Genomic DNA, 25,054 nt, shown 5'->3' with positions numbered 1-25,054 from the left:
ATGTGTAGACAATTGTTGATACTTTCAGGTAGGCTAACTGTGATGTGTAGTCATGGAAAGAATTCAAAGGAAATGGATGGAGAAAGATAAAAGGTTATTTGTGTCTCAGATGATGTTCCAGGGAAGATAAACTTGTCCCCAGTAACAAAACCATCCATTAGACGTAAGTTGATAGAGTCTGTGCCACATCTACCAGGTAGCTTCCAAGACTGCTCCGGATAGAATCATTTCAGACACTGGGAAGGGAAAAAATTGGAAGAGTAGAGGGAAGTAATTCCTCTGAAGCAAGTGAGGTGGAAGTTGCACACGTTAAACCACACACCTTCCGGCAAGGAAAACTTGGGCTCTTACTCATTTGAGCTCTTTCAGCTCAAGAGAGGCTGAAAAATGAACTTTGTTCCAACGCACACAAAGACCAAAGCTAGCACAGAGGGATAGCTGCTGGTCTCGCCCTCACAGCATCATGGATATTTTACCTTCTTTAAATTTATGATTAGTTATTCAATAAAGAGAAATATAATAAAATTTCAGTAATAATTGAAAACCATTTCCAAATAATCTCCCATTTGATCCTTTAGAAATGCAACTAAAACTCAAAATTATTTAAGAAGGAAAGAGTTGGTTATGATACAAAAGTAAGACTCACATGACTTCGATTGGTATCAGCAATCTTTTTGTGAGGAAAAAAATTAGAGTTACTGTTCTGGAACAGACGGAGGGTACATCTCATCTGTTGGCCAATGCCAGATGTTTCACTAAGAGAAATAAACCTCCCCTAATACACTTAATTTCACAATACTGCACCATAGGGGGGAATATCTTCCTGACCCATCTGGTAAGCAGCTTCTGCCCCAAAGCATGAAGATTGATAGTGGGTGTGATTCTATCCGAGCTAGTGTGCTGTAACTGCAGATGCTTCTCTTCCTCTATGAATGCGTGATTATCTTTAGGATTATTTTCTTTTATTAACATCCTGTTGCCTAGAGTTACACAGGTTAAAAATATTGTTAATCTTTGAAGGTTATTTAAAAAAACCATGTACGAGGGCTTAATATATTTTTCTGTCTTGTTTTACTAGCTATAAGTCAACTGTTTCTTGAAAAATTATTCTGTTTATATTTTATATTCCCCAAAGCAGGTTGAGAGGTGCATTGATAAGCTATTTTTTTCCCCAAATCTGTCATTCGCTCTATTTTCCTTACACCCGATATCTTAATTTTCCCCGACACTTTATACTCATGGACTAACTTCCTTGCTGCTACCTTCACAGTAAATTTCTTTGTACTACTACACACCCTCTGGACTCTACACTAACAGATCAATATACTGAATTTATATTTGGTATGGAGCTATTAGCACCGATATCAGCAGAGTAATTAACTTCCAAAACAGACACTACATTCTCTGTCTTTATCCGTAATAGTGTGTATATCTTAAAGAAATATTTCTATTTGTATCTAACACACTTCAAAAAAAATTTGTGGCTAAATTACAAAATTTACATGAATTCTAAACTTTAGGTACATAATTTCTTAGCACAGAATCATTTTAAGATGTAGATATTATAAAAGGAGTGAATTGAAAAATATTTGTTTCCAATCATAAAAAGAACTATACACAGGAACAAATCATAGAGGTTACATAGAAGAAAGATCTTAATTTAAATACCATGCAGTATTTAGATCATTCTTTGAGAAATAGTGAAGTCAATCTCTATTTAAATGACCATGAAATTCGCTTAAAGGTCAGCTGTCAATTAGCAAAGCAAAGACCGATGAGCTTTTATTGCCAAAATAATCTCCCTCTTGTAATTTAAGAGGTGACTAACTCTATTAAAAAATATGCTGTATGTTTAATGACAGTTGAAAAAAAACATAGTGTTTTTCAAATATTTATTTTTGCACAATTATATACAAATATCATTTACATTAATGCATAGTATAGTTCATGTATTGGTTGAGTATCTATGCTGTGTAAGACTTTCTAGTAGGCTCTACTAAAATTGACAAGGAATGTTAACCTGTCTCTAATAACTAGTGCTGCTAGTGGGGATAAAAGAAAAATATTCTGTAGCAAACATTTTACATATAAAAAAAATCTCTCTCCAGGGGAGATCTGAGATGGCATGGGTCTCATGCAATAATAACCCTGAACTTGAGCACAATAATAAAAGTTGGGGACTGAAGAATGTAGGGTGGATGCTATTAATTTAACAGTCATAATTCTATTAAGAAAGAAAAGGAGCCTGTCTTTTCTAACATAATGTTTGCCTAATATTCTTAGCTCAATTAATAAATTATGGGTATTTTATTTTGAAAGTAAATATGAGAATTTTAAGGCATGTATATTTAAAATTGATTTGTCTAACCATTTCAAAGCTCTAATTAAAAACAACAGTGTCACTAAAATCAATGCTGCTTTTTCGTTAATTAATTTCTGTTACCATTTGGACATATTTTCTTCTACTGCTTTGTTTTTGGTATAAATTTAGTTTATTAGTTTTAAACTGCTTATCTAATTCTATGTTAATTTGGAAGACAATCTATCAAGCTTTGCCTAACCATCACTTCACTAAAGATTACTTCTTACTTAATGGAGGGTCTTCCTTGTAAACAAATGCCTTTAGCCATCCCGTCTTTATACGCCATGTCAGCCTAAAGAGTCTGTTACCTACTTAAGAGCCACGGAGAATTCCTCAGGTATCAGGAAGAGGCAGAGCTCAGGGGTTGATAATTAGATGTAACTTAATAAATGCCCAAGTATTTTCTTTTTTGTCATTCATATAACTATCTTCTAGGGTTTTTTTTTTATGTCATTAATGGCCTACTTTTCAATGTGACTATGTCTTAATATCAAGTGTATCAAATCTAATCCGACAGCTTATTGTGGGCAACCCCAGTTGGTCTGTCCTGAGCTTTTTCCACCCTTAACAGTGAATGAAAGTTATACTTAGGCCCCGCTGGTGGCCTGAATCACCTCGTTTTGTTCTGACAATCAGAGGCGGCTGCTTCATGTGAGCGGCGTGAGGACCACTGAACATCACATTAGGACTGACCTCAAGCTGAATGGAAAAGGCTCAGCCCTTTCTGCCAGGCCAGCAGAGCATGTGCAAACGGATTTGCTGAAGTGCGAAATGGTCCAGTGATTCAAAGCAAGGCACAGCCTCTCTCTCTCTCCCCCTTTCTCTCTCTCCTCTAAAAATGAAACAAGATAGTGGACAGTCTGGAGTAATCTTAGTAACATGGGTTGCCTTTCAAAAGGGTCTTGACCAAGGACAACAACTTTTCAAAATGGAACTAAAGGGATAAAATAAAAAATCTCAACTGAAAGGAGTATGGCCGTGTTGCCTCACAAACACCTGAACCGTTCTGTGCCTTCTGGCAGAAAAGGCATAAAGAAAGTTTTTTCTCCTCTTTTCTTTTTCTGATGGAACTACCAGGAAAAAAAAAGTCACTATTAGTGCTTAGAGGACTTAAAAAATTATAGAAAAGTTACTTTTCACCTCTCCTTGCTTTAATTCTCAATATCTGATTCTCAAGTTCAGTTGATCAGAACTGCGAAGGAATCTACTGTTTATATTTTTTCACATCTGTTACTTTTGAGCTTTATTAAGTTAAATGTCATACTATATCCAGATAGTTTGTAAATAACTGTCAGGTTCTTTATAAAACATTTTTCTATCTTTCTTTTTATTTTGACAAAATGAATATTTCACACTGATTATTTTTCCTTTGAATTTGATCCATTCAGGTTATTCTACTTACATACTGATGGGCTATAATACATACCAGCTTTAGATAATTTATATAGAAAAAGGTACCTGATTTTTTTTGGCAAGATGTACTTCCTGAAAAATTTACTTCAATTTAACCATCACATCCTTTCATTAAAATGAGAGCAGATGCAGTAATAAGTATATATCGTCTGCTGGGTTCTGATTTTCTAAAGAAAAAGAGAAACACATAAAAAAAATTGCAATATCCAAACTATGTATATGTACTGTGTATATGAATGCATGATATGTTCAAAAATTAACATGCCCTTTAAATATATTTTGTTCTACAATTAAAATTTTAATGCCACAAAAGCTTAAAACATTATTTAGTTTAACTGCATTATTTTACTTCCAATGCTATTTAAATATGTGTAATTAAAAACATTGTAGTACAATGGTGTATTTTTGCTTCCTATGACTTTCATTAGTAATTAGCAGATTTTCCTATTTTTAAACCCAAAGTAAAAATAGCAAAACAAGTTTAGTATAAGAAGTAGAATGAAAGAATATAAGATCATGTACTATAAACATTGCATAACATTCTGGGAATAACTGAAGTAGTTGTATTTTTAAAGGAAATACATTTTTATAAACGGGATGCTTGTTAACAATTATATCAGCCTGTGAAGACAAGAAACGCTTGAAAAACTTATAAGACTTTTATACCTCATCTTCATGAAGTGGATGGTTTGCATTTTGCTTTCCTTACTTCTAATAAAGTTATCTAAATGCTAAGATTTCTTTTAAGTGTAGAGAAGTGTCCAGCCTGGAAATATGGATAGCATACATAGAATAATGGAAAAATAATAAAGCGAGGATCATTTCAAAAATTCACTAAAAGCTCCCAAGTATATACAGAAAACAACCCTATATGAGAAAGACAAATTCTAGTTAAATCTAATGGTTAACTGAGAAAAGTAAAATAAAATAAACCGTTAGACTTTGAAGTTTGCCAACTTTTTTATCTTAGGTTCCATATTAGGGATGCTAAACTCACATGCCTATAGGGGCCCCCCAGGGAAATGAAGGAGGAGATGGACTCTGGTGAACTGGAGTGTACACGGCCCATCTCAAGGGAATAGAAAATCCTCAAAAGCGACCAAGCTTATAATATCGAAATGAAGACTAAGGGTGGTCAGATTTTCATTGTGTTTAACAGAAATCATAGATCAGGGATTTGTCTGTCTACTCTTCCAACAACAAATGCTTGAAGGTACTTTAAAAATTTTTTTTATAAAAAACAGTTGTAAGCCAAATTTAACTGCAGGCTGGATGTAATCAGAGGAGCTGTAAGTGGGCGGCACACTTTGATTAAATCAAACTAAAGCATCTAAACCAGTGGCTCTCAACCTTCCTAATGCTGCAATCCTTTAATACAGTTCTTCATGTTGTGGTGACCCCCAACCATAAAATTATTTTTGTTGCTGCTTAATAACTGTAATTTTGCTACTGTTATGAATTGTAATGTAAATATCTGATATGCAGGATGTACTTAGGCAATCCATGTGAAAAGGTCATTCAACCCCCAAAGGGGTCCCAACCCACAGGTTGAAAACCACTGATCTAAATATTATTTACTTTCCTTTTCTGTCCATCAAACATGAGGCTTGAACTAGGCAAATTTCAAGGTCAATTAAAGAAGAATCTTTTGAGAATTAGGGAAAATATGTCTTAATTATCTAAGTCTATAGAATAATATGTAAGTGTTTAAGAGTAGCAAACAATTTTTAACTAATAGAGATATTTTTATTTATGATAATGTTTTGAACCAACCTATTTGGGTTTATTTAATTATTTCATTTTGGGGTGGAAATGATTTGATATGTCATAAAATAAAGAAACAGAAAGCGAACCAGTATGAAGTCTACCACCAGCTGACCGTGTTGTCAGGAACTGTTCTCCATTTGACTCTGTAGTTCACCAAAATATATGCATTTTACTCTAAATCAACTAACTCGTTCAAATACATTTCAAGGTATGATACAGAGTTTTGTCTATGGAATTGTTTATAAAAATACAATCAATTTTTATAATTATAAAGCACCATAGTTCAAGCTATAAAAATATCAAATGAATGATCAAAAAGTGTTACCTAGCAGAAGATATGTCAATAAATGAATAAAATTGATAATTTCATATAAAAAAAATCAAGTGAAAAATAACGAAGGGCACAACAAAATTCTCCAATGCTTAGAAAAGCTAGAAAATGTAAATAAAATTCCTTCTTGAATTTTTATTTCCTATGAAATAAAAAAATATCAAAATAAAAAAAATGATGTCTGTGTATCTAAGACCCAGCTTTGGATGGATCAACCAAGCTTTTGTTAATAGGTTTTAGTCCTTATTTCCACACATGAAGTTTGCCATAAGATAATGGACCAATTCCTTCACCTTTCAGAATTTCAGTTTTGTCACTGATGAAATAAGGAAATATGCGTAAGTGTTTTCAAAGATGTCTGATAGAGGTCATTTCATGCATAAGCTTATAGAGACCAATTACCTTCAGTGATGACGCCTCCCTGGTAATTTGCTTCCTTAATGAGTCTCGTTAACCCTTTCAAACCATTATTTGTATCCACAATTATTTTTGGAAAGAAACTGTTACTTTGGAAACCTTAAAGTATACAAGTTCTAGAATATTTTTTCCATAAAAAATGAAAAAAGCCCTAATTAAATAAATATGGCATAGTGACTGACTATTCATTTTCATCAAAACCTGTTTTCACACAAATAGGCCAGAAGGAAATACTGCGGTTTATTACTTTGCCCTTTACGCATATTTGTCTAGATTGTTTCCAATAAAGAGTTTCAGTCTAAATTGAGTTAGTTTTCTTTTTCTATTTAATCTTTTTTTAGGAAGGCTCCCACTCTTAAATTTTGGGTTTAGAGTTACTGTTTTGCTAGATAAGAATAGAGTGAAGGAGAAGTGCTTGTTACATCCCTTTTTTAGTCATTCAGACCTAAAAGTAGAAAGTGGAGACACTTGCAGTTCACAAAGATAATGACTGATTCAGAATTCACCTTTGTGCAGGAGTAGTTCAAGTTCATAAAAAGACGACTGCTCTTCCTCACCATCAGTACCTTCTAGGGTGGCAGCACTGCAGTGTTTTATTAACCATGCTTATCTCCCTAAAAATCTACCATTGAATAAACTGGCTCATTTCATCTAATCTTAAGCTCTAATAATTTTCTCTTATATTTTCCCCTTCTGGACATTCCTTTTGAATAGCCCCAAAGTCACACCCTCCAGGGAGTTATACTCTTGGCTCAATGCAGTGTCTGGAAGGAGGGTCATTCCGACATGCACATTTTATGTGTGTTAGGAGAACACTAAATATAATTGAATGGCAGCAGCTATAAACCCCGGGAACTCAGGGCAAAGCAGCTCCCTGGATCTACATGCAGGGAGCAATTGGGTTAGTTCTGATGAAAGAAATGTAGTGTCTATAGGGGCAGAGGGGAACAGTGCCTCTTACACAAATGCAAATGGAACAAGTGAGTGTGAGCTCAGGGAACTCTCGCTCTGTTTAGGTGGGTAGAGAATCTCAGAATCACATTACATATAAACATCTCATGTTAATCTAAAAAAAAAATTCTATTAGTTCCTTATGCTTCTAAGAGATTAAATTAGTCTGAACACTCACCTGAGTTTTTGCAGCCTCATCTTGTCCATTTCTTATTCATATCTCCAAGACCCAAGTGAAATGTCCTACTGGTTTATGTTTTTAGGGCTCTCCAAAACTACAAGTTATTTTTCCCTTCTCAAATCACATATCCTGACAGCTTGTCTTTCTCTTACAGAGTTTAGCCTCATCTCTCCCTTTTATATTTGCCTTATTTTCCTTTATAATTCATACATTACGTAGCATTAAACCTGCCACAGAGTGCACACTCAATAAATATTTTTGAAATGAGTTGAGACACTGTAAAAGTCTGCTTTTTTCCAAAGATTCTAGGCTTATGACAAAGTGAAAGATAGAAGGGTGGTTAGAGAAATTTGCATTATTGCTTTCCTCTGGGAAGGTTTTAAGAGGCTTTTATGGGACAACTATAATTCAAGAGGCAGCACAGGCCTCAATGTATGATTTCTAAGAATTTTGAGTTGAGTTGCTATTTAAAAAGTAATTTGTGTTCCCACTATTCTGTATCCAGACATACAGGATAAGTATCGTACGCTATTTAGAAGAGTTAAGTGTCCCTGGCTTTGGCACTTCATACTAAATACAAATCAAATGCTTATCTGTTTAAGTTTGTTCGTTAAAGAGAATATGTTGAGAATTTTGACATGCAGCAGCAGACGATTAAACTCCTGCTTTAAAATGTTAACCAATGACATCCAAAATCTCAGATATTCTCAACTGAGAGAGGATATACTGATATTCTGATAACCAATAAAGTGATAGAGTAGCATCAATTTCCGTTGCTATGTACAGGGGTGGGATAGATTCATTACCTTTTTTTCCCTAACTCTGCTCCATGTCATTTCATTCTGCTTTCCTTTCTGTAGTGTTTTCTAAGTTGTTCAGGAAAAGAGAAGGTTACTCAGAACTGAGGAGGCATCTTTGGCAGCACAGCCCCGAGGTCTGTCATTTCCCTCCTCCCAGACTACACAGCGTCCTGCGCTCTTAAGGACTGAGGCTCTTAGTTGTTGTCCTCTTCCCTGAGACAAATGCTCAAGGAAAAAGTTCCTTTAACTCCAGCACCTTTATTCTGAGAATATTTTCAAGATCCTTTAAGTACATGGCATCCTCTGCAAATAAGTACTCATCTGTGTGCAAAGACTGAATTTTAGGCAGTGAAATAGGAGCCCTGGTCACATCCCAGGAAGCAAAGCCCTTGCACCAGCTCAGATTTTGGTTTCTCCTAGCTCAGTGTTCTTTGGAAGGTCACAGTTACCAGTGACGCTGTTTGCAGTAAATTCTATGAGGCTAATCTTGGGTACCCAGGCCTTCGTTAGTGATCATGTATGCTCTGTTATCAGTAAACTTACTAAAGAAATCTTTATTTCTATTTTCTGATATAACAAAGAGACTTTCATACACTACATATCACTGGTTCTGAGCTACAATCCAGGCCAAGATTTTTAACACCTGGATCTCTATAACAACTTCCTAATCACATCTCACCTCTAGTCCAAGGCTGACTTGGTAAGAATGCTGGGGTGTTCCTTTTTCTAATGCAACTAGCTCGAAAGAACCCCACTGTCTTCACAGTACATTCCAAGCATTTTCTTTCCTCATTCAAGACTTTTCATCACATGACCCCATTTTTTCCCGTCCTACGCTTGACATTTCAGGCCTACCTCATCACGTGCCATGTGAATATACGCTATGTACCTCTTTATTTTCACACTAGATTGAGAGGATCCTGAAGATAAGAACCAAATCATCTTTGTTCCCTCATGTCCTAGTCTAGGGATAACACAGCAGAAGTTCACTAAGTATTTACCAAAGTAGTCAATGACTGCATTGAGCTAGAAATTCTTTCTGTAGAAGATGAAAACATATTTAATTAGATAAAATGAAGGCCATAGATATCTTCATAAAAGTGCTAAGCATCATACAATATGTATTTAAATTTAATTTGATATGTTTACATGTATTATATTTTAAATAATTATTCACAGTATATATTGGGGGAAATGCTCAAAAGGAACATAACTGACCCACCTTTATGAGCGTCTGTACCATGAACAAGGGTTTACCTTCTTCCACATCTCTGTTTCCCCAGAACTTTGACAAGTGTTTAGTTTCCAGTGATTGTGTCACTTGTGCCCTCTGCTACCAGACACCCGAGCTGTACCGTTCATTTTAGTGTAAGATCAAGACGGAATAACATAAATATAATATTATCCAATCAGTAATTTTATCAGAAACTTCTTACTTGCGTCAAATCTACTTCGGGAGATAAGAACTCTAGGAAGATACTGTTCACACAGACAGAAAGCATGTTACAGGTGATTTTTATCAATTTAATGAAGAGAGTAAAACTAAATTGAAAAGAGGAGTTTATAATTAGGGCCAAAGGGTGAGGGGAGATTTATCAGATAATCTTCTATACATCACTAAAAAAAATAAAGGCTTCAACTAAGCAGATGTAAAAAAGATCGATATTTAAAACAGAAATATGACAACATAAATTTGCAATTTATAAGAAAATATAACATTTTATAATTAAGGATATGTTGTTAAGGGCTTATATTTGTACTTCATGGATTGAAAGCATCTACTATACTAATATTTTATTCTTATTTTTCAGAAAAATAAGTTTTCTACTGACAGCAGAAGTTATGGGGCAAGAAAAGGAGATAGGACCTGGTGAAACATGTCTTGAGTCTAAACTTGACCAGAAGGCAAACCTGCGGAACAGGCCTTTTATTTCCTAATGTTGCGCATCCTAATCAAGAATAAAATGCAAGCATCTTCTAGGGGCTAGAACTCTCTGCACCACCTAGTCCAGGCCCATGACTACAGCATCATCTGCTGCCATTCTGACCTGGGGCAGTAAGGACTTCTTTCTCACACACATCCAACCCTTTCCTGCCGCAGACGCTCCCCTTGTTTATTGTGTCCACATCATTCTCCCCTCAGATCTTCATGGAGCTGACTCATTCCTATCATTATATCTCAACTTAAGTGCCTTCTCCTAGAGAGAGACCATCCCCACCTCCTCGTTCAGGGAGTGTCCCACGGTGACCGTACCTCCTATTTCCAGTTCTCACTTTTTCACTCTAGGCTGCACCTTTGGGTCCAGGAGAACCTAGAGTTAGTGTGAGAACCAGGACTAGGATTTTGGTTAACTAGATGCACCTGACCCCTTTTGAAATCTGTGCCAAGGTTATAGTGTAAGACATTTTTCAAAAAGGAAGGTGGGCAGAATGGAATCATCCGATTCAGGATGAAAGCCTAAATTTTCAATCCATGTTCCTGTGGAGGCACAAGTTCTCCCAAAATTGCGGAGAGAAGCAATTTTGTGAGGAGAAGCATCACTGAAATATCTTTTTTCCATGGTCTCCTTATATTTTTTCCCTTATGTGATCTCTCTTGATTAAACCCCACTAAGAGATGAGTATGGGGCAGTGCCTGGTCCCCATCAGCCTATCACCTACAGAAGAATGACCCAGGTAATCCACAAGCAGCTTACAGACAGTTTCTTAGGCTCTGAACTGTGTTCCAAGCTGGGTGGGACACAAACATTCGCTTCTTTATTTAAAACAAATTTATTATGGGGCCAAACATATGCTGTGTCTTGGTGATACTAAATTCCAATGTCTGCCCTCCTGAAGCTTTGAGACTAGAATGATGAAAAGAGAAGTTCCCATCCCAGAAACCAGCACGTTGGACAAAACAAGAAAAGGATAATGTGACTAGGAAAAAAAATGTAAAATTCCAGATTCTATGATAGAGCCAGAATAATTGAGGGTTTTTAACATAGAAAAACATTTCAAAGAACTCAAAGATGAAACCAAGGTTTGAAGTCTGGGCACCTGGAGAATGCCAGCGCCCCTGGCAGTGAAGTGCGGACTAGAGAACCCCAAGGTGATATTTCAGAAGAGCTAAGGAGGTCTGTTCTGAGTATCTTGAGCTTCAATCACTGACAGCTGAGTGAAAATGGACCATGAAACGGCCTTCCAAGCAGCCCTGGACCTGGGCAGATTCTGTGTTGGAGACAGAACTTTAAAACTGAAGGAACGCAAATTAAGCGTGGGATTGTATCTGGAATTTTTTTTAAAGTTCATAATACGTCTGATGTTAGATTATTAGCGTTGAATTCAGTTTTAAATACTATGGGGGGCGGCGGATGCAAGCTAAGGGGCCAGAAGAGGCTGGACTGGGGGCAAAGCCAGTGAGCCCGAGTTAACAAGAAATCAGAGCTGTTGACACGCAGGAGCGTGTGCCCATGGAGCCCGTAAGGAAGAATCGCTGCGATGGACGTGGGGGGTGAGAGAAGAGGGCAGATTTCATTGGCAGAATAAGAAAAATTTAAACGAACGTACTTGGGCATGATCTACACCTCCTCCTCACCCTGTGAACATCGAGTCATCAGGTTAAATCAGGCACCAGAGCAGAGGGAAAGAAACAACGCGCGTGCTCAACTCAGCCGGCTGCAGCGTTCCAAATAAAAAATCACGTACCTGTCCTTCCTTCCCCACCCCGCCAGGGTCCTCCGTCCCGCCCTTCGTAAATCACACAGCTCAGAAGTTTTGCATTCCAGAGCCCAGCAGGGGAGGGAATTTTCTGCCAGTAAAGAAAGTAGAACTAGGGCAGTCTGAGGAGATTGAAAGGGCAAAACTATCAAGCAAGAAAACTGTAAGTTCTGATTAGTTTTATGACTTTGCCTTCATGCCTCAGGAGCTCAATTGATCACGGCTTCCAAGACAGGCTATGGGGGTGGGGATCGGGGGAAGGGAGCTTGGAAAACTCTCCCAACTCTCCTCCAGCTCCGTGCTTGCAAATGCAAATACCTCGAGTGGAGACGGACGGGCTGCGGCCCCTCCTCTTTCAACCCTCTTCTTTATTTTCCTGCGAAGGAATCCATCTGTACAGATCTGTCAGGAGGGAGTGGAGGAGGGTGCGCGTGTGTGCGCGCGCGTGTGTGTGCGCGCGTGGCGGCCGAGCGGCTCCCTCTCCGCGTTCCTTCGCAGTCGCTCTCACTGGATCTCCGAGAGGTTCAGAAGTCTCGGCGGCTCCCTGGGCCGGCCTCGGACGGAGCTGACGGCGGTCGCCCGCCGCGGACCTAGATCACCCTCTTCCACTCAGTCTCGGTTCCGGGTCCCTGGCGCGTTCTCTTCTTTTCGTCCTCGCTCGCCCTCTCACCGGACGCGCGCTCCCGCCGGCTCCGGACCTGGTGTCCGCCTCTCGGGCGAGTCGGAGGGGCCCCTCGCAGCCTCAGAGGCAGCCAGCCCGGGCACCGGAGGCCGGGGAAGGGCCCCGCGCACCGCGGAGTGGGCTGTGATTGGAGGGAGAGCCAGCGCCGGGCGGGCCCCAGCGGGCGCCGAGCAGGTGCCTCAGTCCGCCCCGCGCGCCCAGCTGCGCGCACCGGGTCCCGAAGCGCCCGCGGGCGCCCGGCAGACGAGCGCACGTCCTTTCGGATGCGAGCGCCCGGATCCCTGGCGTCACGCGCCACGGGGAGGGCATCGAGGCCCCAGGTGAGTGTGACCGCCTGCTTGGGGCTGGGGAAGGCGCGGCTGGGCAGAGGTGCGTTCTCGCTGTGCGCACTTGGAAGCAGAACTAATCAGCGAGCGGAAAGCGGGCGGGGGATCCTGGTGGAGTTTCCCTTGGCGTTCCCAAGTTACTGCGTGGTGCCGCGAGACGTTGCTCTGCGAGGCAGGACAGGCGTGCGGCCCGGAAAGCCGGGGCTGACAGACAGCAGGTGCGACCTGAGAAGTAGTTCAGTGTAAGAGCGAACTCCAGCCCTCGCCAGACGCAGCCGTAAACACGGCAGTCGGGACCGCTCTGCTCAGAGGACCGCGAGCGGCCCTCCCCTGACCTCGCACCGCTGGGCGCCCGAGTCCGCGCCGGCTTGGCTCCCGGTTCTGCAGAGGGCTGAGGTTGGAAGGGGCTGCGTGTCGCAGCGTGCGGGAGTCCTCTGAGCCCTCCGCGCCGGACACCTTTTACCTTTGAGAAGGTGGAGCTCACCTAAAGGGGCTCCGCTGCCCCGTCATTAGTATTCTGCCGCTGTGGCGCCTCTGCGTCCTCCTTCCCCCCCTACCCTAGGCGTCCCCGAGAGAGGGGCGCCCTGCTTCCCTGAACGCTTCTTCGTGGGTGCGCATGGTACGCGGCTAGTCTCCGGTACACAGCCTTCCAATGTGGATTAATGAGAAACGACCTATGATTCGGTATCCGTTCACGTTTTAGATCGTTAACCCTACGGATTTCTTAGATGTCAGAGTTCAGGTGAGTAAAGGTGGGTATGGTGAGTTCACCTGGCACTGGGGCGAGGTGAGACACCATCCAGGACCGGGGATCTCAGGACTTTGGAAATACGCAAATTCATATGAATATACTTAAAACATTTTTTTTTTTTTTTGGTTTGCAAGAAATATCGTGTCTTTATTAGATAATTTGTTAAGTGAAAGACCGTTGAGGCAGAGTTGCCCTCCACAATTTCTATAACCAGACAGGCGTTCAAGTCACTTTTCACATAGAAGCAGCAGATAAACAGTAAAATGTACCTTGTCAATACATGGCCTTTACTAAGTGCAAGCATTTATTTTAAAAATCAGATTAACAACACAGAAGTATGTATATCTGAGGAGTTTTGAGGAAGTAGCAGCCTTTTTTAAAAAAGGAAAGTTTGGATAGACGCAAGCACAGAAACATCCAAATAGTTTTCAGAGTATCTTCACAAAGACAAATTACTAGAGGAGAAAAGAATTAAGGTAAAGCGTAATTACATTAGAAACTTTTAATACCTCACCAAGAATTACTTCTTTCCTAAAGAACTAATTAGAATTTGGTTTACCTAAGCTCTTTTTCTTGTTACTGTATGTAAAGGGGAAATGCATTAAGAATTCTTTTCTTTATTTTGGGGGCTACTTGGAACAGTATGAATTATAACGCAAGAGAACTGAGGCAGCTAGTCAAGCTGGCAACTTTGTGGAAGTGTCATTTATACGCTACTGTTTAACGTGGAGTTTGTGGCAGAAACAATTAGGCAGCATCCAGCACTAATCGTCGCATCTGGGAAAGCTAGCTGAAAGTTGTCTGTGGAAAGAGAGAAGTAAAGAAAATAATAATCACTAGTGCAGACCATAAGCCTGCTAAAAGCTATTAAGGTTTGCAGCTTTAATAAAAGGGCATTGAGCACTTACAACGTGAGATATTATTGTAATTAAGGGCTGAAAGAGGTCATTAGGATTGTGTTAACAATCGGTTGACAGCCTCACAACTCTTCCTAAGTCTGCTCTACTGATCTAATAGCACCGAGCTTTCCCTTTTGTTTCAAAGGGTAATTGTAAGGCACCTATATTACTGCTGTTTACCCTTGAATTGACTCTAAGTTTTAGTGTCCAGTAAGGAGAAGAAGAGAGAGCGGAGAGCACACGGAGTTGGCCACTGTCCAGCCTTCCTTGGTCTAAAAATCAAATGACGGTCTCTCTTCAGGCAGGATTTATTTGCTGGTCTGTCTCAGACTCAGCGTTTTCGTCTTTTTGATGGCAAAGCTGATAGAAACTTCTCAGAATGTATACCTATATGAGGAAGTCAATACAGTTTTGTCTCTAGCTGGATACTTTTCTTCGTCTAATTTTTCAGAAATTAGAAAGAACTCAACCCATAAATAGTCTGTGCTATGAGTATTTATTGCTGTGTGATTCCAGTCTTACTGGATTTTATAAGGTTTTACCTTTATTGCTTCCATAGCCTGTATCACATCACGGTTCTCTCAGAGACAAAAAAAAAAGAAAGAAAAATTGTCTTTTGCTTGACTGGTAGGCTTCAAAGTCTAAGCTTAAATTGGGAGTTTCAGGAACTTCTAAAATAACTAACATGCATTAGTTGATTGCCAAAGGACTGAGATGGAAGCTTTTCCTTCCTTGGACGAGGGAATCAGATGGGACTTGGTGGGATGATAAAGGGGAGCTGAGGACAAGGAAAGGAGGCATGTGATCAGAGTCCTGCGTGTGACCGGCTCCCCAGCCTCTGACAGGAAGAGCGGATGTAGCTGTAACAGCAATCCACGAGTGCCTCCTCTGGGGATTTGCTGGTTCTGCAGAAAGACTCCGCTGCAAACACTCCCCCTTGTCATTCTGCAAGTCTCACAGAAAAAAATTACCAGTACGAATGAATATGCAGACATCTGCCCTTATATCCATTTCAGACTACAGTGCCGATTTTCATTCTGGTAGAATTCCTTTTCTGCTATTGTTTATTGAAATATAATGACTTTTGCTGAAGTCACATAAATGATACCTGGCACAGGGTAAATACCAGGGCAAATTAAAAATAGAAGTAGGTAAAATGAAGATTTCTGGTAAGAATAAAGTACATAGAAAAATCACCCTTTAAATATAATTTTACGATTTTGTTATTACATAAGTAATTGGGAAGGGCTGTGCTTTGTTTACTGTTTATTGTACGTTGGCGTCTTTGAGTGAATGTGAACTGTTGTTCTCTCTTTTTCTGTTATTCCTTTCACTCATGACAGAGGTGGTGCTTAGTTGAAATTGACTCTCTAATCCACTTTGAGAAGTTCCTTTCCATATCTGATAACCAGATGCACACTGCGGGCTGTGTGATTCATTTCCAGTGCCCTGCCTGCATACTCAGGCCAGTTAACAGTAGGAGGCTGTGGTCTGTGGTTCTAACGTTATCTAGCACAGGGCGCTAATGGATTTGATCACAGTTTTTTACATGAGAAGTCACATAGCACAGAGAGTCCCCAGCCTCACTAATTAAAATGTAAAATATTATAGCTTTTAAGTACAAAATAGAGGTCTTTTTCATCAGTCTTAAATTTGTTTGACTGGCCTGTTAAACTTTAAATGTATACAGAGGCAACAAATTAAATGATAGCATATTTGTATTCTAGAAGCTGAAAATGGCAAAATTAAATATAGAATTATTATAATGACAATAATAAGAGCAGACAGTCATCTCACAGTACAGTATTTATAACACCAGCCAAAAGGGTACGAGTGGGACAGCAATTATTTTGCCAAACCAAATGGCCCCATAGGTATATACATTTTTATATCCTAAGATAGTTTCTTGAATTCTAAACCACACAATGGGTTGTGATTCAAATTTTAGCATAAATAATTAACTACTCAGTGTCATAATGTAGTGGGAAGGTTTTTTTGTTTGTTGGATTCTGGGGTAGTTTAGAAGGTCGAAGGCAATTTTAAATTTAGATACTGCTCACTCTTCATTTTTGATAACATAGAAACATACAACCTTAGAAAATAGATTTTCTCCTCCACTTTTTCTTTTTACTCTGAATTTCCTGTCCTCAATGGTAGCTAAACTCATGCTCCTATAAAAATTGAGTTCAATCAAACCAACTTTTCTTGGCTTTTGAAAATATGATAAATTCCAAAGATCACACAGCAAATAAAGACTTATTACCAGTATGAGAAAGTTTTAACAAACACTTTAAAATGTTCTTTGGATCCAGTTATGCTCAATTTTATCCATAACCAGTTGTGTGACCTTGGGCATTTCATTGGAATTATGAAGATATCAATTTAGCTCTGTGTTAAAAAAGATTGGGCTGCATTGTTTTCTCTAATGTCCATTTTACTTCAAATAATGTTACTCCTGGGTAGTTTCCTCACTTGAGAAGTCTTCAACTCTAAGGCACCCTAGAGTTTGAGGATTTCTTCTGATTCTCCTCTAACATGACCCTTCATGAACCAAACTGTTACATTCTTCAGTTTTGAAGTGACATCCTCTTTGTCTTTCTCATGGACCTTGCTCTTAATATATTGGCCAGTAATATTGTATCACAATTGGAAATAAAGTGGGGCTGCAGTTCTCAAAACATCCCTTGTGCTCGAGGACTTTATGCCTAGTGTTGGGTTCCAACATCTGCTCCTTCATGAATGGAGGGGATTCGAGTATATCGTTTTCTCCTTTTGTATTATCAAAAGTGTAATAAGTGATTCTGCATCAAAAACGAGTAAAAGTAGTAATGAGTCAGTACTATCCTTTATGCAAAGCAGATGACTCTAACTGTGTGGGCAGAGAGAAATCACAGGAAGGACTTGGGTGGTAACAGGTGGCAGCTGTCCTGGGGAAGCAAGGTCAAATGAAGGTTTTCAAAAAAGACGTTGACTGAAGCAGCCTTTTCGATGAATTCAAACAAAACTATTCTATGCCCAAGGAAGTTCCAAAAAGGAACAGAATTCTTTTCCCAAACTAGCAAATAGAAGATTGCTCTTAAAGTCTAGGTAATATTTTTAATCGTACCCTCTGCTCACTACTGTGGAGTGGTGTCATTTCCTTCTATAAACATTTGTATCCTTCACCTTCCTAAAAATTCACTAACATACAGTGCTTGTCAAAATGTACTTCCACTTTATTAAAATAATCATAGAAATCATAGAAAGTTTCCTCCAAGGGACCCACAAGATTTCTTTTTCTTTTTATTGTTATTGTTCCAAGAATGAGTTCTTGTATTGTTAGGTTTTATAGAACAGCCAACAAACATCACAGGAACTATCAGTTAGATTCTGGAGTCAACTACTCTGGCCTTTTTATATTTTTGTGAGTTATTTCACTAAGTACCCTGACAGTCTTCAGATGTCATTCTTGCAAATGTTTCCTAGTAAATGCAAATTATTGGACTTACTATTGGTCTGTCGTGCACCACCTAATTGTGAACTATCCTTATTTTTCCAATAGAAGCATAACTTCTTTAAATGAATATTACCATTGATAATGCACTGTGTGTATGTATAATACACAAGGGTGGTATACAGTAAGCATATTTCAAAACAGTTTTAGAGGGCCATTGCAGATTTCAGAAGATCTATATGGACTCTAAACAGCAGAAAGCAGGAGCAGCTTCTCATGGCCTAGATTTGAGATAAGTTTTGGTGGTATTGTATGAGGTCCTTTATTGTGATAAGCCAGTGGTTATGTACATAGGACTGCAAAACACACACACACACACAATCTAGTTTAACAAGTGAAACAAAGCCAGAAGTAGTAGCAATATATTTCCTTTTAATGTAATTGACAGTCATATATTATAGCGCAGGTTATTTGTAGAAAGCATATATAATAGCACTGTGCACATTTTAAAAAGGTAGTCCAGCATATGTAACAAATCAGCAATTAGACATTTTTGAAAGTGCACCTGTGTTTATTGGCTGATGTGTGGCTGAATATGACATGCCCTTGACACGTTTTCAGCATGCTGACTTCAGTTTAGATGCAACAGATTCTGGAAGACTTACTGCCTTTGCTGATTAACAGTTGACATGTTAATGCATAACAATACTATCCATCGTCTGGCTATTTGGGGCCTCTAGTCATTGCTTTTGGGTATGAACAAAGCATTTGATTAAGAGCAAGATAGTCACTTGATCTGTTAAAAGTGGTTTCTCAAAGATGCCCACTAGAGTGGAAATCACAAGACAATTTTATAATAATAAATTTGTTTTGGTCAAATGCCATCAGGTGTTAAGGTGAAATAAATAACAAACAATCTACTTGGAACTAATACTTCACTACTTAGTTGAAAAGAAAATAGTTGAGACACAGTTGTACAGGGGTAGCTAAAGTGATTCCATTTCAGATGCCTGATGCTGATTTAGTAAATGCTGCTGGAGGGATTCTTACCCCCTCCTCTTTGTTTTCCTTTTTGCTTCAGTTCATTTCAAATCTCCTTTTCAAGACTCTATTTTGTGTTCTGATTGCTTTAAGTCTATCATTCTAATCACAGTACTACTTGTGATTTTCATTATGGAGAAAGGTTGACTAAGATATCAGAGCGAACAAACATTTTAAATCTTCCTCAGGTAATTTTTTATTTCAGTTATTTATTAGTCCAGTAGCCACCACTCCTTCTCTCTCAGAGATCAGTGATGGCCCCTGTTCAGTTCTCTCCTGATGTAACCTACTCCTTTTGGTTTTCTCCTCAGAGTCACAATGTTCCTCATTTGTAACTGTCCGGGAGTTGACATAGATCCGTGTGAACAGTTATATCCCTTAACTGTTCCAATACACCTTTTCTTGCACTTTTTTTCCTGAACTAGTAATAGTCAAAAGGTCAGAGGTCCAAAGCCCAAGGGGTCACTCATGTAAGCTTTGCCACAACGAAAGGGCACCATGCTATATAGCGTGGAAGCCAAGGTCTCTGTCTGACTCTGTTAAACCCTGTATGTGAGTCTTAGATGCAGGAGGCAGAGGGATGGGGGAAGATGCTGATGGGGAGGTCTAAGGAGGGATGCAGTGTTTTTTGCTTTGGGGCACAGTCGTGTGAGGTACTATTTAATCCATTGTGTAAAATCAACAATTATAATTGGTGCAGTGCTCATGTTCATTTAAATTAAAAACAAGTTACTGTAGTGCCTTTACCCTATAGTAATGTTGACTTTTATGAGAGGATAAAACACATGTTTGGAGAGTAAGTCAGACAGTATGTATGAAAATCTCTAGTTCAGGTTTTGGCTACTTTTGTTTGACAACCCCAGACAAAGAACTAAAGTTTTTCAAAATTCTTCAGAGTTCTCATTTCTCTCATGGTGACCCAAGTCCAGAACTGGGTTGAACTGTTATACTGGGCTTAAAGTTGAAAATCAGATCTGATTGAAAAGGAAGGCAAGGATTTAGGGAAGACTTAAGGGGTATCTGACCTGCAACCGACAGCTTTTCCCCTAGTATATCAGGAATATATTCCTGACAGCACTGATAACTACTGAAAATATTGATGAACAAAGTATGAAACTTCCTCACTTTTGATCGTAAGTCTAGATATCATTTTCTGGTTTCCCAAGTACACTCCAGAAAGGGTGTGACAGTAGCATTTATCACCCTCATATAAGAGAATTTCATCCTCCCAAAATACACACAAAGCCAGTTAAAGTATTCTTGTGTACTCTTAGAGACCTTGAAGCAGGGTAAGGAAAATTTGGCTCCAGAGCCTGGAAAATACTTCAAATACTGCAGAGAAATATAATGGCATCACCATGACTGCGATTCATAAACCTGGTACATTGACTTACTGTATTGTTAATTTTCTTCATTAAAAAATGTAATTGATTATAATGAAAACAAACCTTCTGTAAATAGTTTCCGCTTGTCAGTGATGTGCCTATTTCTGCTTTAGATACTAAAGATGTAAATATAGGGTCGCTACCTCTATTCATCAAGATCTATGTCAATAGTAGCTGCTTTTCAAACTCTTGATTTAAATCAGATAACACACAATTATAAGGTATCTTCCCTTCACAAATATTATCTCAATGACTCTACCACCACCCATTGCATAGTTTGCAACGATCTTCTTTTATATGTTCTCTTAGCTAACGTGATAAGGGCACAGTCTTACTGTACAAGAAATGATCTTGAAGAGGCAAGAAGAGAAAATTCAATGGCTCTTGTTAAAGAGCGTACTGCGTTTCCTACACAGCCAAATGCATCCTTTACATTCCAATGGCTTTCTTTAATTTCTCTGCCTTTCATTTTTCATCATTAACAATACACAGCTAACAAAATCAATTTTATATCATTGTCAAAAGCAGAAAAGTAAGAAGGGGGGGTAGATACAGACTTTATAAGAATTTGGTTCAGCTTCTTTATTTTGCACATGTAGAAAATAAAATTCCAGTGAGAGCCAAGTTATGCAGCAAGTGGTGGAGGTTATAGGAGCCAGAGTCCAGTGATCTTACCCCTGGTAGCACTGAAGTTCTTTTCATGCCTCATCAGTGAACTCCCTAGAGAACTCACATAAATTTCTCCAATTCTGATACTAGTATCTGAGTCATATAAAATTCCAGAGGGCTCACCTTTAGGAAAGAAACAATTATATATTTTTTTTCTTTAAAAAAATGGCCCCTCTGTTTGTATTCATCTAGAGTTTTTTGAGTCATGCCCATCTATTTCTCCGGCACCAACTTCAACTATCAAGAATGTTTTCCTTTACCTTACGAGTTGTCTAAAATATTTGACTATGGCTCACATTAAAATGAAAACTGACATCATTTCACAAACTAACCTCAATTTTAACATAACAAGTTTTACCTAAAATCTCAGCAGCTATTTTTATTGCTTCTTGATGTGTGAGACACTGCTGTTCACATTTCATGATTTGCTCATTTAATTCTATGAAGGAGATGCTATTATTGTCATTTTTATTTTATAGGTGAGAGGCTTGAGACTTCATTTTTGGAACTTAAGTTCTTAGAGTTTAACTTACTCAATATTATTACGTGGTTAGAATATGGCAGACCCAGGATTTGAATCTTTGTTGGATGCAGACACCCACAGTCTTCACCAGTGTATAATTTGTCCCAATTTTCAATTCCAAAAGTTTATTTTCTATTTAGTTTTTAGAAGCTGGATACATTTTCACACTGAAACATTGTTAACAAGTCCATTTAACTCATCAATTAGGTCAGACACAGTGACTCACACCTGTAATCTTAGCACTCTGGAAGGCCAAGGTAGGTAGATTTCCTAAGCTCAGGAGTTTGAGACCAGCCTGAGCAAGAGCGAGACCCCAGCTCTACTAAAAATAGAAAAACTAGCCAGGCATTATTTCAGGTACACGTAGTCCCAGCTACTTGGGAGGCTAAGGCAAGAAGATCACTTGGCCCAAAGAGTTCGAGGTTTCTGTGAGCTATGACACCATGGCACTCTACCCAGGGAACAGAGCAAGACTCTGTCTCAATACAGAGTGAAATGAAATTAATTAGCTTAATAATATAATTTTACTTTATAACATTTAAAGAAAATAAGTGTTAGGGTCCAAAGTATTTATGTTATTATTTTTAAGAGGTAATTTATTCCTTAGGAGAAGGTGAAGATGGAACTGTTGTTATTTGGCTGTGGATTTCACATGTGGGTTTCAGTCCTGTAACCACAACACTAAACCATCCCTCCCCAGCCTCAAGAACCTGGTTTTCAACTAGATAAAGGAAGCTTTGTGACCTTGCTCCTTCCCAGGCTAGCAGCAAAGCCTACTAAAGCCACTTCTCTTGATTCTTGTCTCTCTATTTGACTAACTTGCACTAAAGCATCATTTCCTTCCTCCTTCAAGTCCAGACAGCTTCTCATGTGGGTTGGTCAGAACTCCCGGCAAGGATATTTCAGTGTGACCGGGGGTCCTACATTCGAACATCAAGGTGACCCCACGTTACTTGTGCTTTTGAATTACAAGTTTAGAACAACTGGCCCTCTAGGGTGGTTTCTGCATGGAGTAGTTCACTTTTGAACCTCTGGATCTGGAGAGATTGTGTTCCATGCACAGACTACAGTTAATGTGCTCTAATAACAGGGACATTCTGGTTGGTCTCAGCACACACTGGATAACTAAATATCAGATCATTCTTAAATGCCCTCTGAAATACCAGAACCTTATGGAGTTATTTTTAAAACGTGTATGTCTATTTTAATAGAGTTCAAGGAACACGTTTCCTACAGTTGTATAGAATATTTAACATATATAGTAAATTTATATGCATGTATATATTTTCCTTCATATTTCTTTTACTAAATAGATTTTTTTCAATAGAAGTATTTTTCTTTTCTTATTTTTATAATATATTAAATCATAGCTTTGTACATTAATGCAATCATGGGGTACAGTGTGGTGTTTTGATATACATTTTGAAATACTCTCATCAAACTGGTTAACATAGCCTTCATGTCATTTTCTTAGTTATTGAGTTAAGACATTCATACTCTGCTTTTAGAAAGATTTTTCTATGGAAAAACAGATACTTCTTTTACAGAAGAGACATGTAGAAAGATGGATAACCTTATAAAGATATTTTCTGCTTTAACAGGGAAATATCTTTTTGTTTCATGTTCTCAGAAACTATATTTTTCCCCTCTCCTTCTTCAAAAATAACAAGAATAAACAAGTGATAATCTTTTTCCTTTATCGTTCTGTTATTGATTTATAGATAGGATGTAAAATGAATTCATAAACCAAAGTGCAAGGTGGTGATTTAAGTGAGCATTTGGTCATAAATTCTCATTGTTCTGTGTTTCAGGGTGTGTTTGAAAGTTTGTTTTGTAACTTATTTTATATCTCTTGCATAGTAAGAATTCTGTAACTGAAATAAATAGACATTAGGTTAAAAGGTTTTTCTCTATGCCACTGCTAAATCACCTCCTGAGTGCATGCCAGCACTCCGTGGGGCTCACAAACATAGTTGAGTTTTCTCACTCCTTTGTGGATTAATATAATTCAGTTCTGTAAGTGTTTATGGAGAACTGCCCTCCTATGCACAAGTCATCTGCAAGGTGTTCAATAAATATTTGTATAAACTCAAATAATAGCATAGCCACGCAGGCTACGCAGAGTACATGCCAAGGAGTTTGAAGGCAGAAAAAAGAAATTACTGAGCTTTTCAGATGATCCCAATCAGATCAGAACATATCAAAACAGCTGGTGCTCTGTGACTCAGAATCAATCAACCCGTTTTGAATCACCTCATACTTCTCATTTCTCTTTACAGTTTCACAGAAGAGCTTTAGACCAGCATATGTCCTCCCCATTTGGTTAAATCCCTGCTTTGAGTTGCTTTGCTTTCACATCCTAATACCAATGAATGAAAATGACTGCCATATAAAAGAAAAAAAAAATGAAGGCTAACATTAAAATGCTTTTTAAAACGATTCTGCTACGCTTGTATAAAATAAACCAGATGCTCAAATAAAATGCCCTAGAAGCAACATGATATTTTCAGGTTGTGCTATGGAATGAGGATAATTCTGCATCAGCAGCATTTATGTAATTTACAGATATGGCAATGGTTATTGTAATTTTCTAAGTGTACAATTAATATTTGAATGATTATGCAAAGGATATCTTTAGCAAATCAATATTAAGGTAGTAAACGAAAGCTATTTGTTGTTATGTGTTTTGGCATCTGACAGGAGCCTCTCTCTTTGTTCTGATAGGTACCGATTACACCATTCTTTGGCGAAGGCTGTTCAGCAGTGGTGACCTCTTCCAGTCCAACACTCTACAAATTATTATCTCTGGACTCCCAGCTGACACCCTGCCGGAGGCAAAAGCGACTAAGCCAACTGGAACTGTGCCTTTTCTCTTGTCAAGGTTTTTTTCTTACACAGGAAAAAGAAAGAAAAAAAAAGATGAAGTTGGGCAAAGTGGAGTTCTGCCATTTTCTGCAGCTCATCGCTCTTTTCCTGTGTTTTTCGGGGATGAGTCAAGCAGAGCTCTCAAGGTCCAGATCAAAGCCCTATTTCCAATCAGGGAGGTCCCGGACCAAGCGCAGCTGGGTGTGGAATCAGTTCTTTGTGCTGGAGGAATACATGGGTTCAGACCCCCTCTATGTAGGAAAGGTAGGGCATTTGACTTTCAACGTTGCAACTGATTATTGTCAATGACTGTGCTTGGTTGGAAGGTTGCTGATTTTTTACTACAGGGGTGGAAAATGCACCGTGTCATTCCTGTGAAAGTTTTGGGCATTAGCCACTGCAAAGTTGTAACCAGAACATTATAGTCAGTTCAGTACAGCTGTAACTTAGGGAATGATGCTTTCTTCCTAAAAACAGGTGAGGACCCAGAGAGGGCTAACTACCATGACAGGGCACACTGGTCAGATTGCCATATTCCTAAATACAGGTGAGGACTGAG

At 38.7% G+C, this 25,054-nt stretch overlaps 1 protein-coding gene across 1 annotated transcript in view; it reads left to right on the top strand.

Annotated features, from left to right (window-relative positions):
* The first annotated feature begins 12,425 nt into the window (after window positions 1-12,425).
* The window catches only part of CDH7 (cadherin 7), a 119,162-nt gene continuing 106,533 nt past the window's right edge, over window positions 12,426-25,054 (top strand). The window contains exons 1-2 of the mRNA XM_003788408.3: window positions 12,426-12,923; window positions 24,355-24,759. Coding sequence (XP_003788456.1) covers window positions 12,867-12,923; window positions 24,355-24,759 — 462 coding nt within the window. The 5' untranslated portion in view covers window positions 12,426-12,866. The remainder of the gene's footprint in view (window positions 12,924-24,354; window positions 24,760-25,054) is intronic.

Source organism: Otolemur garnettii, unplaced genomic scaffold (assembly GCF_000181295.1).
Source record: "Otolemur garnettii isolate 467f Iridium unplaced genomic scaffold, OtoGar3 scaffold00027, whole genome shotgun sequence".
NCBI classification, from domain to species: Eukaryota; Metazoa; Chordata; class Mammalia; order Primates; family Galagidae; genus Otolemur; species Otolemur garnettii.
This window is presented reverse-complemented; position numbering and strand designations above follow the sequence as displayed.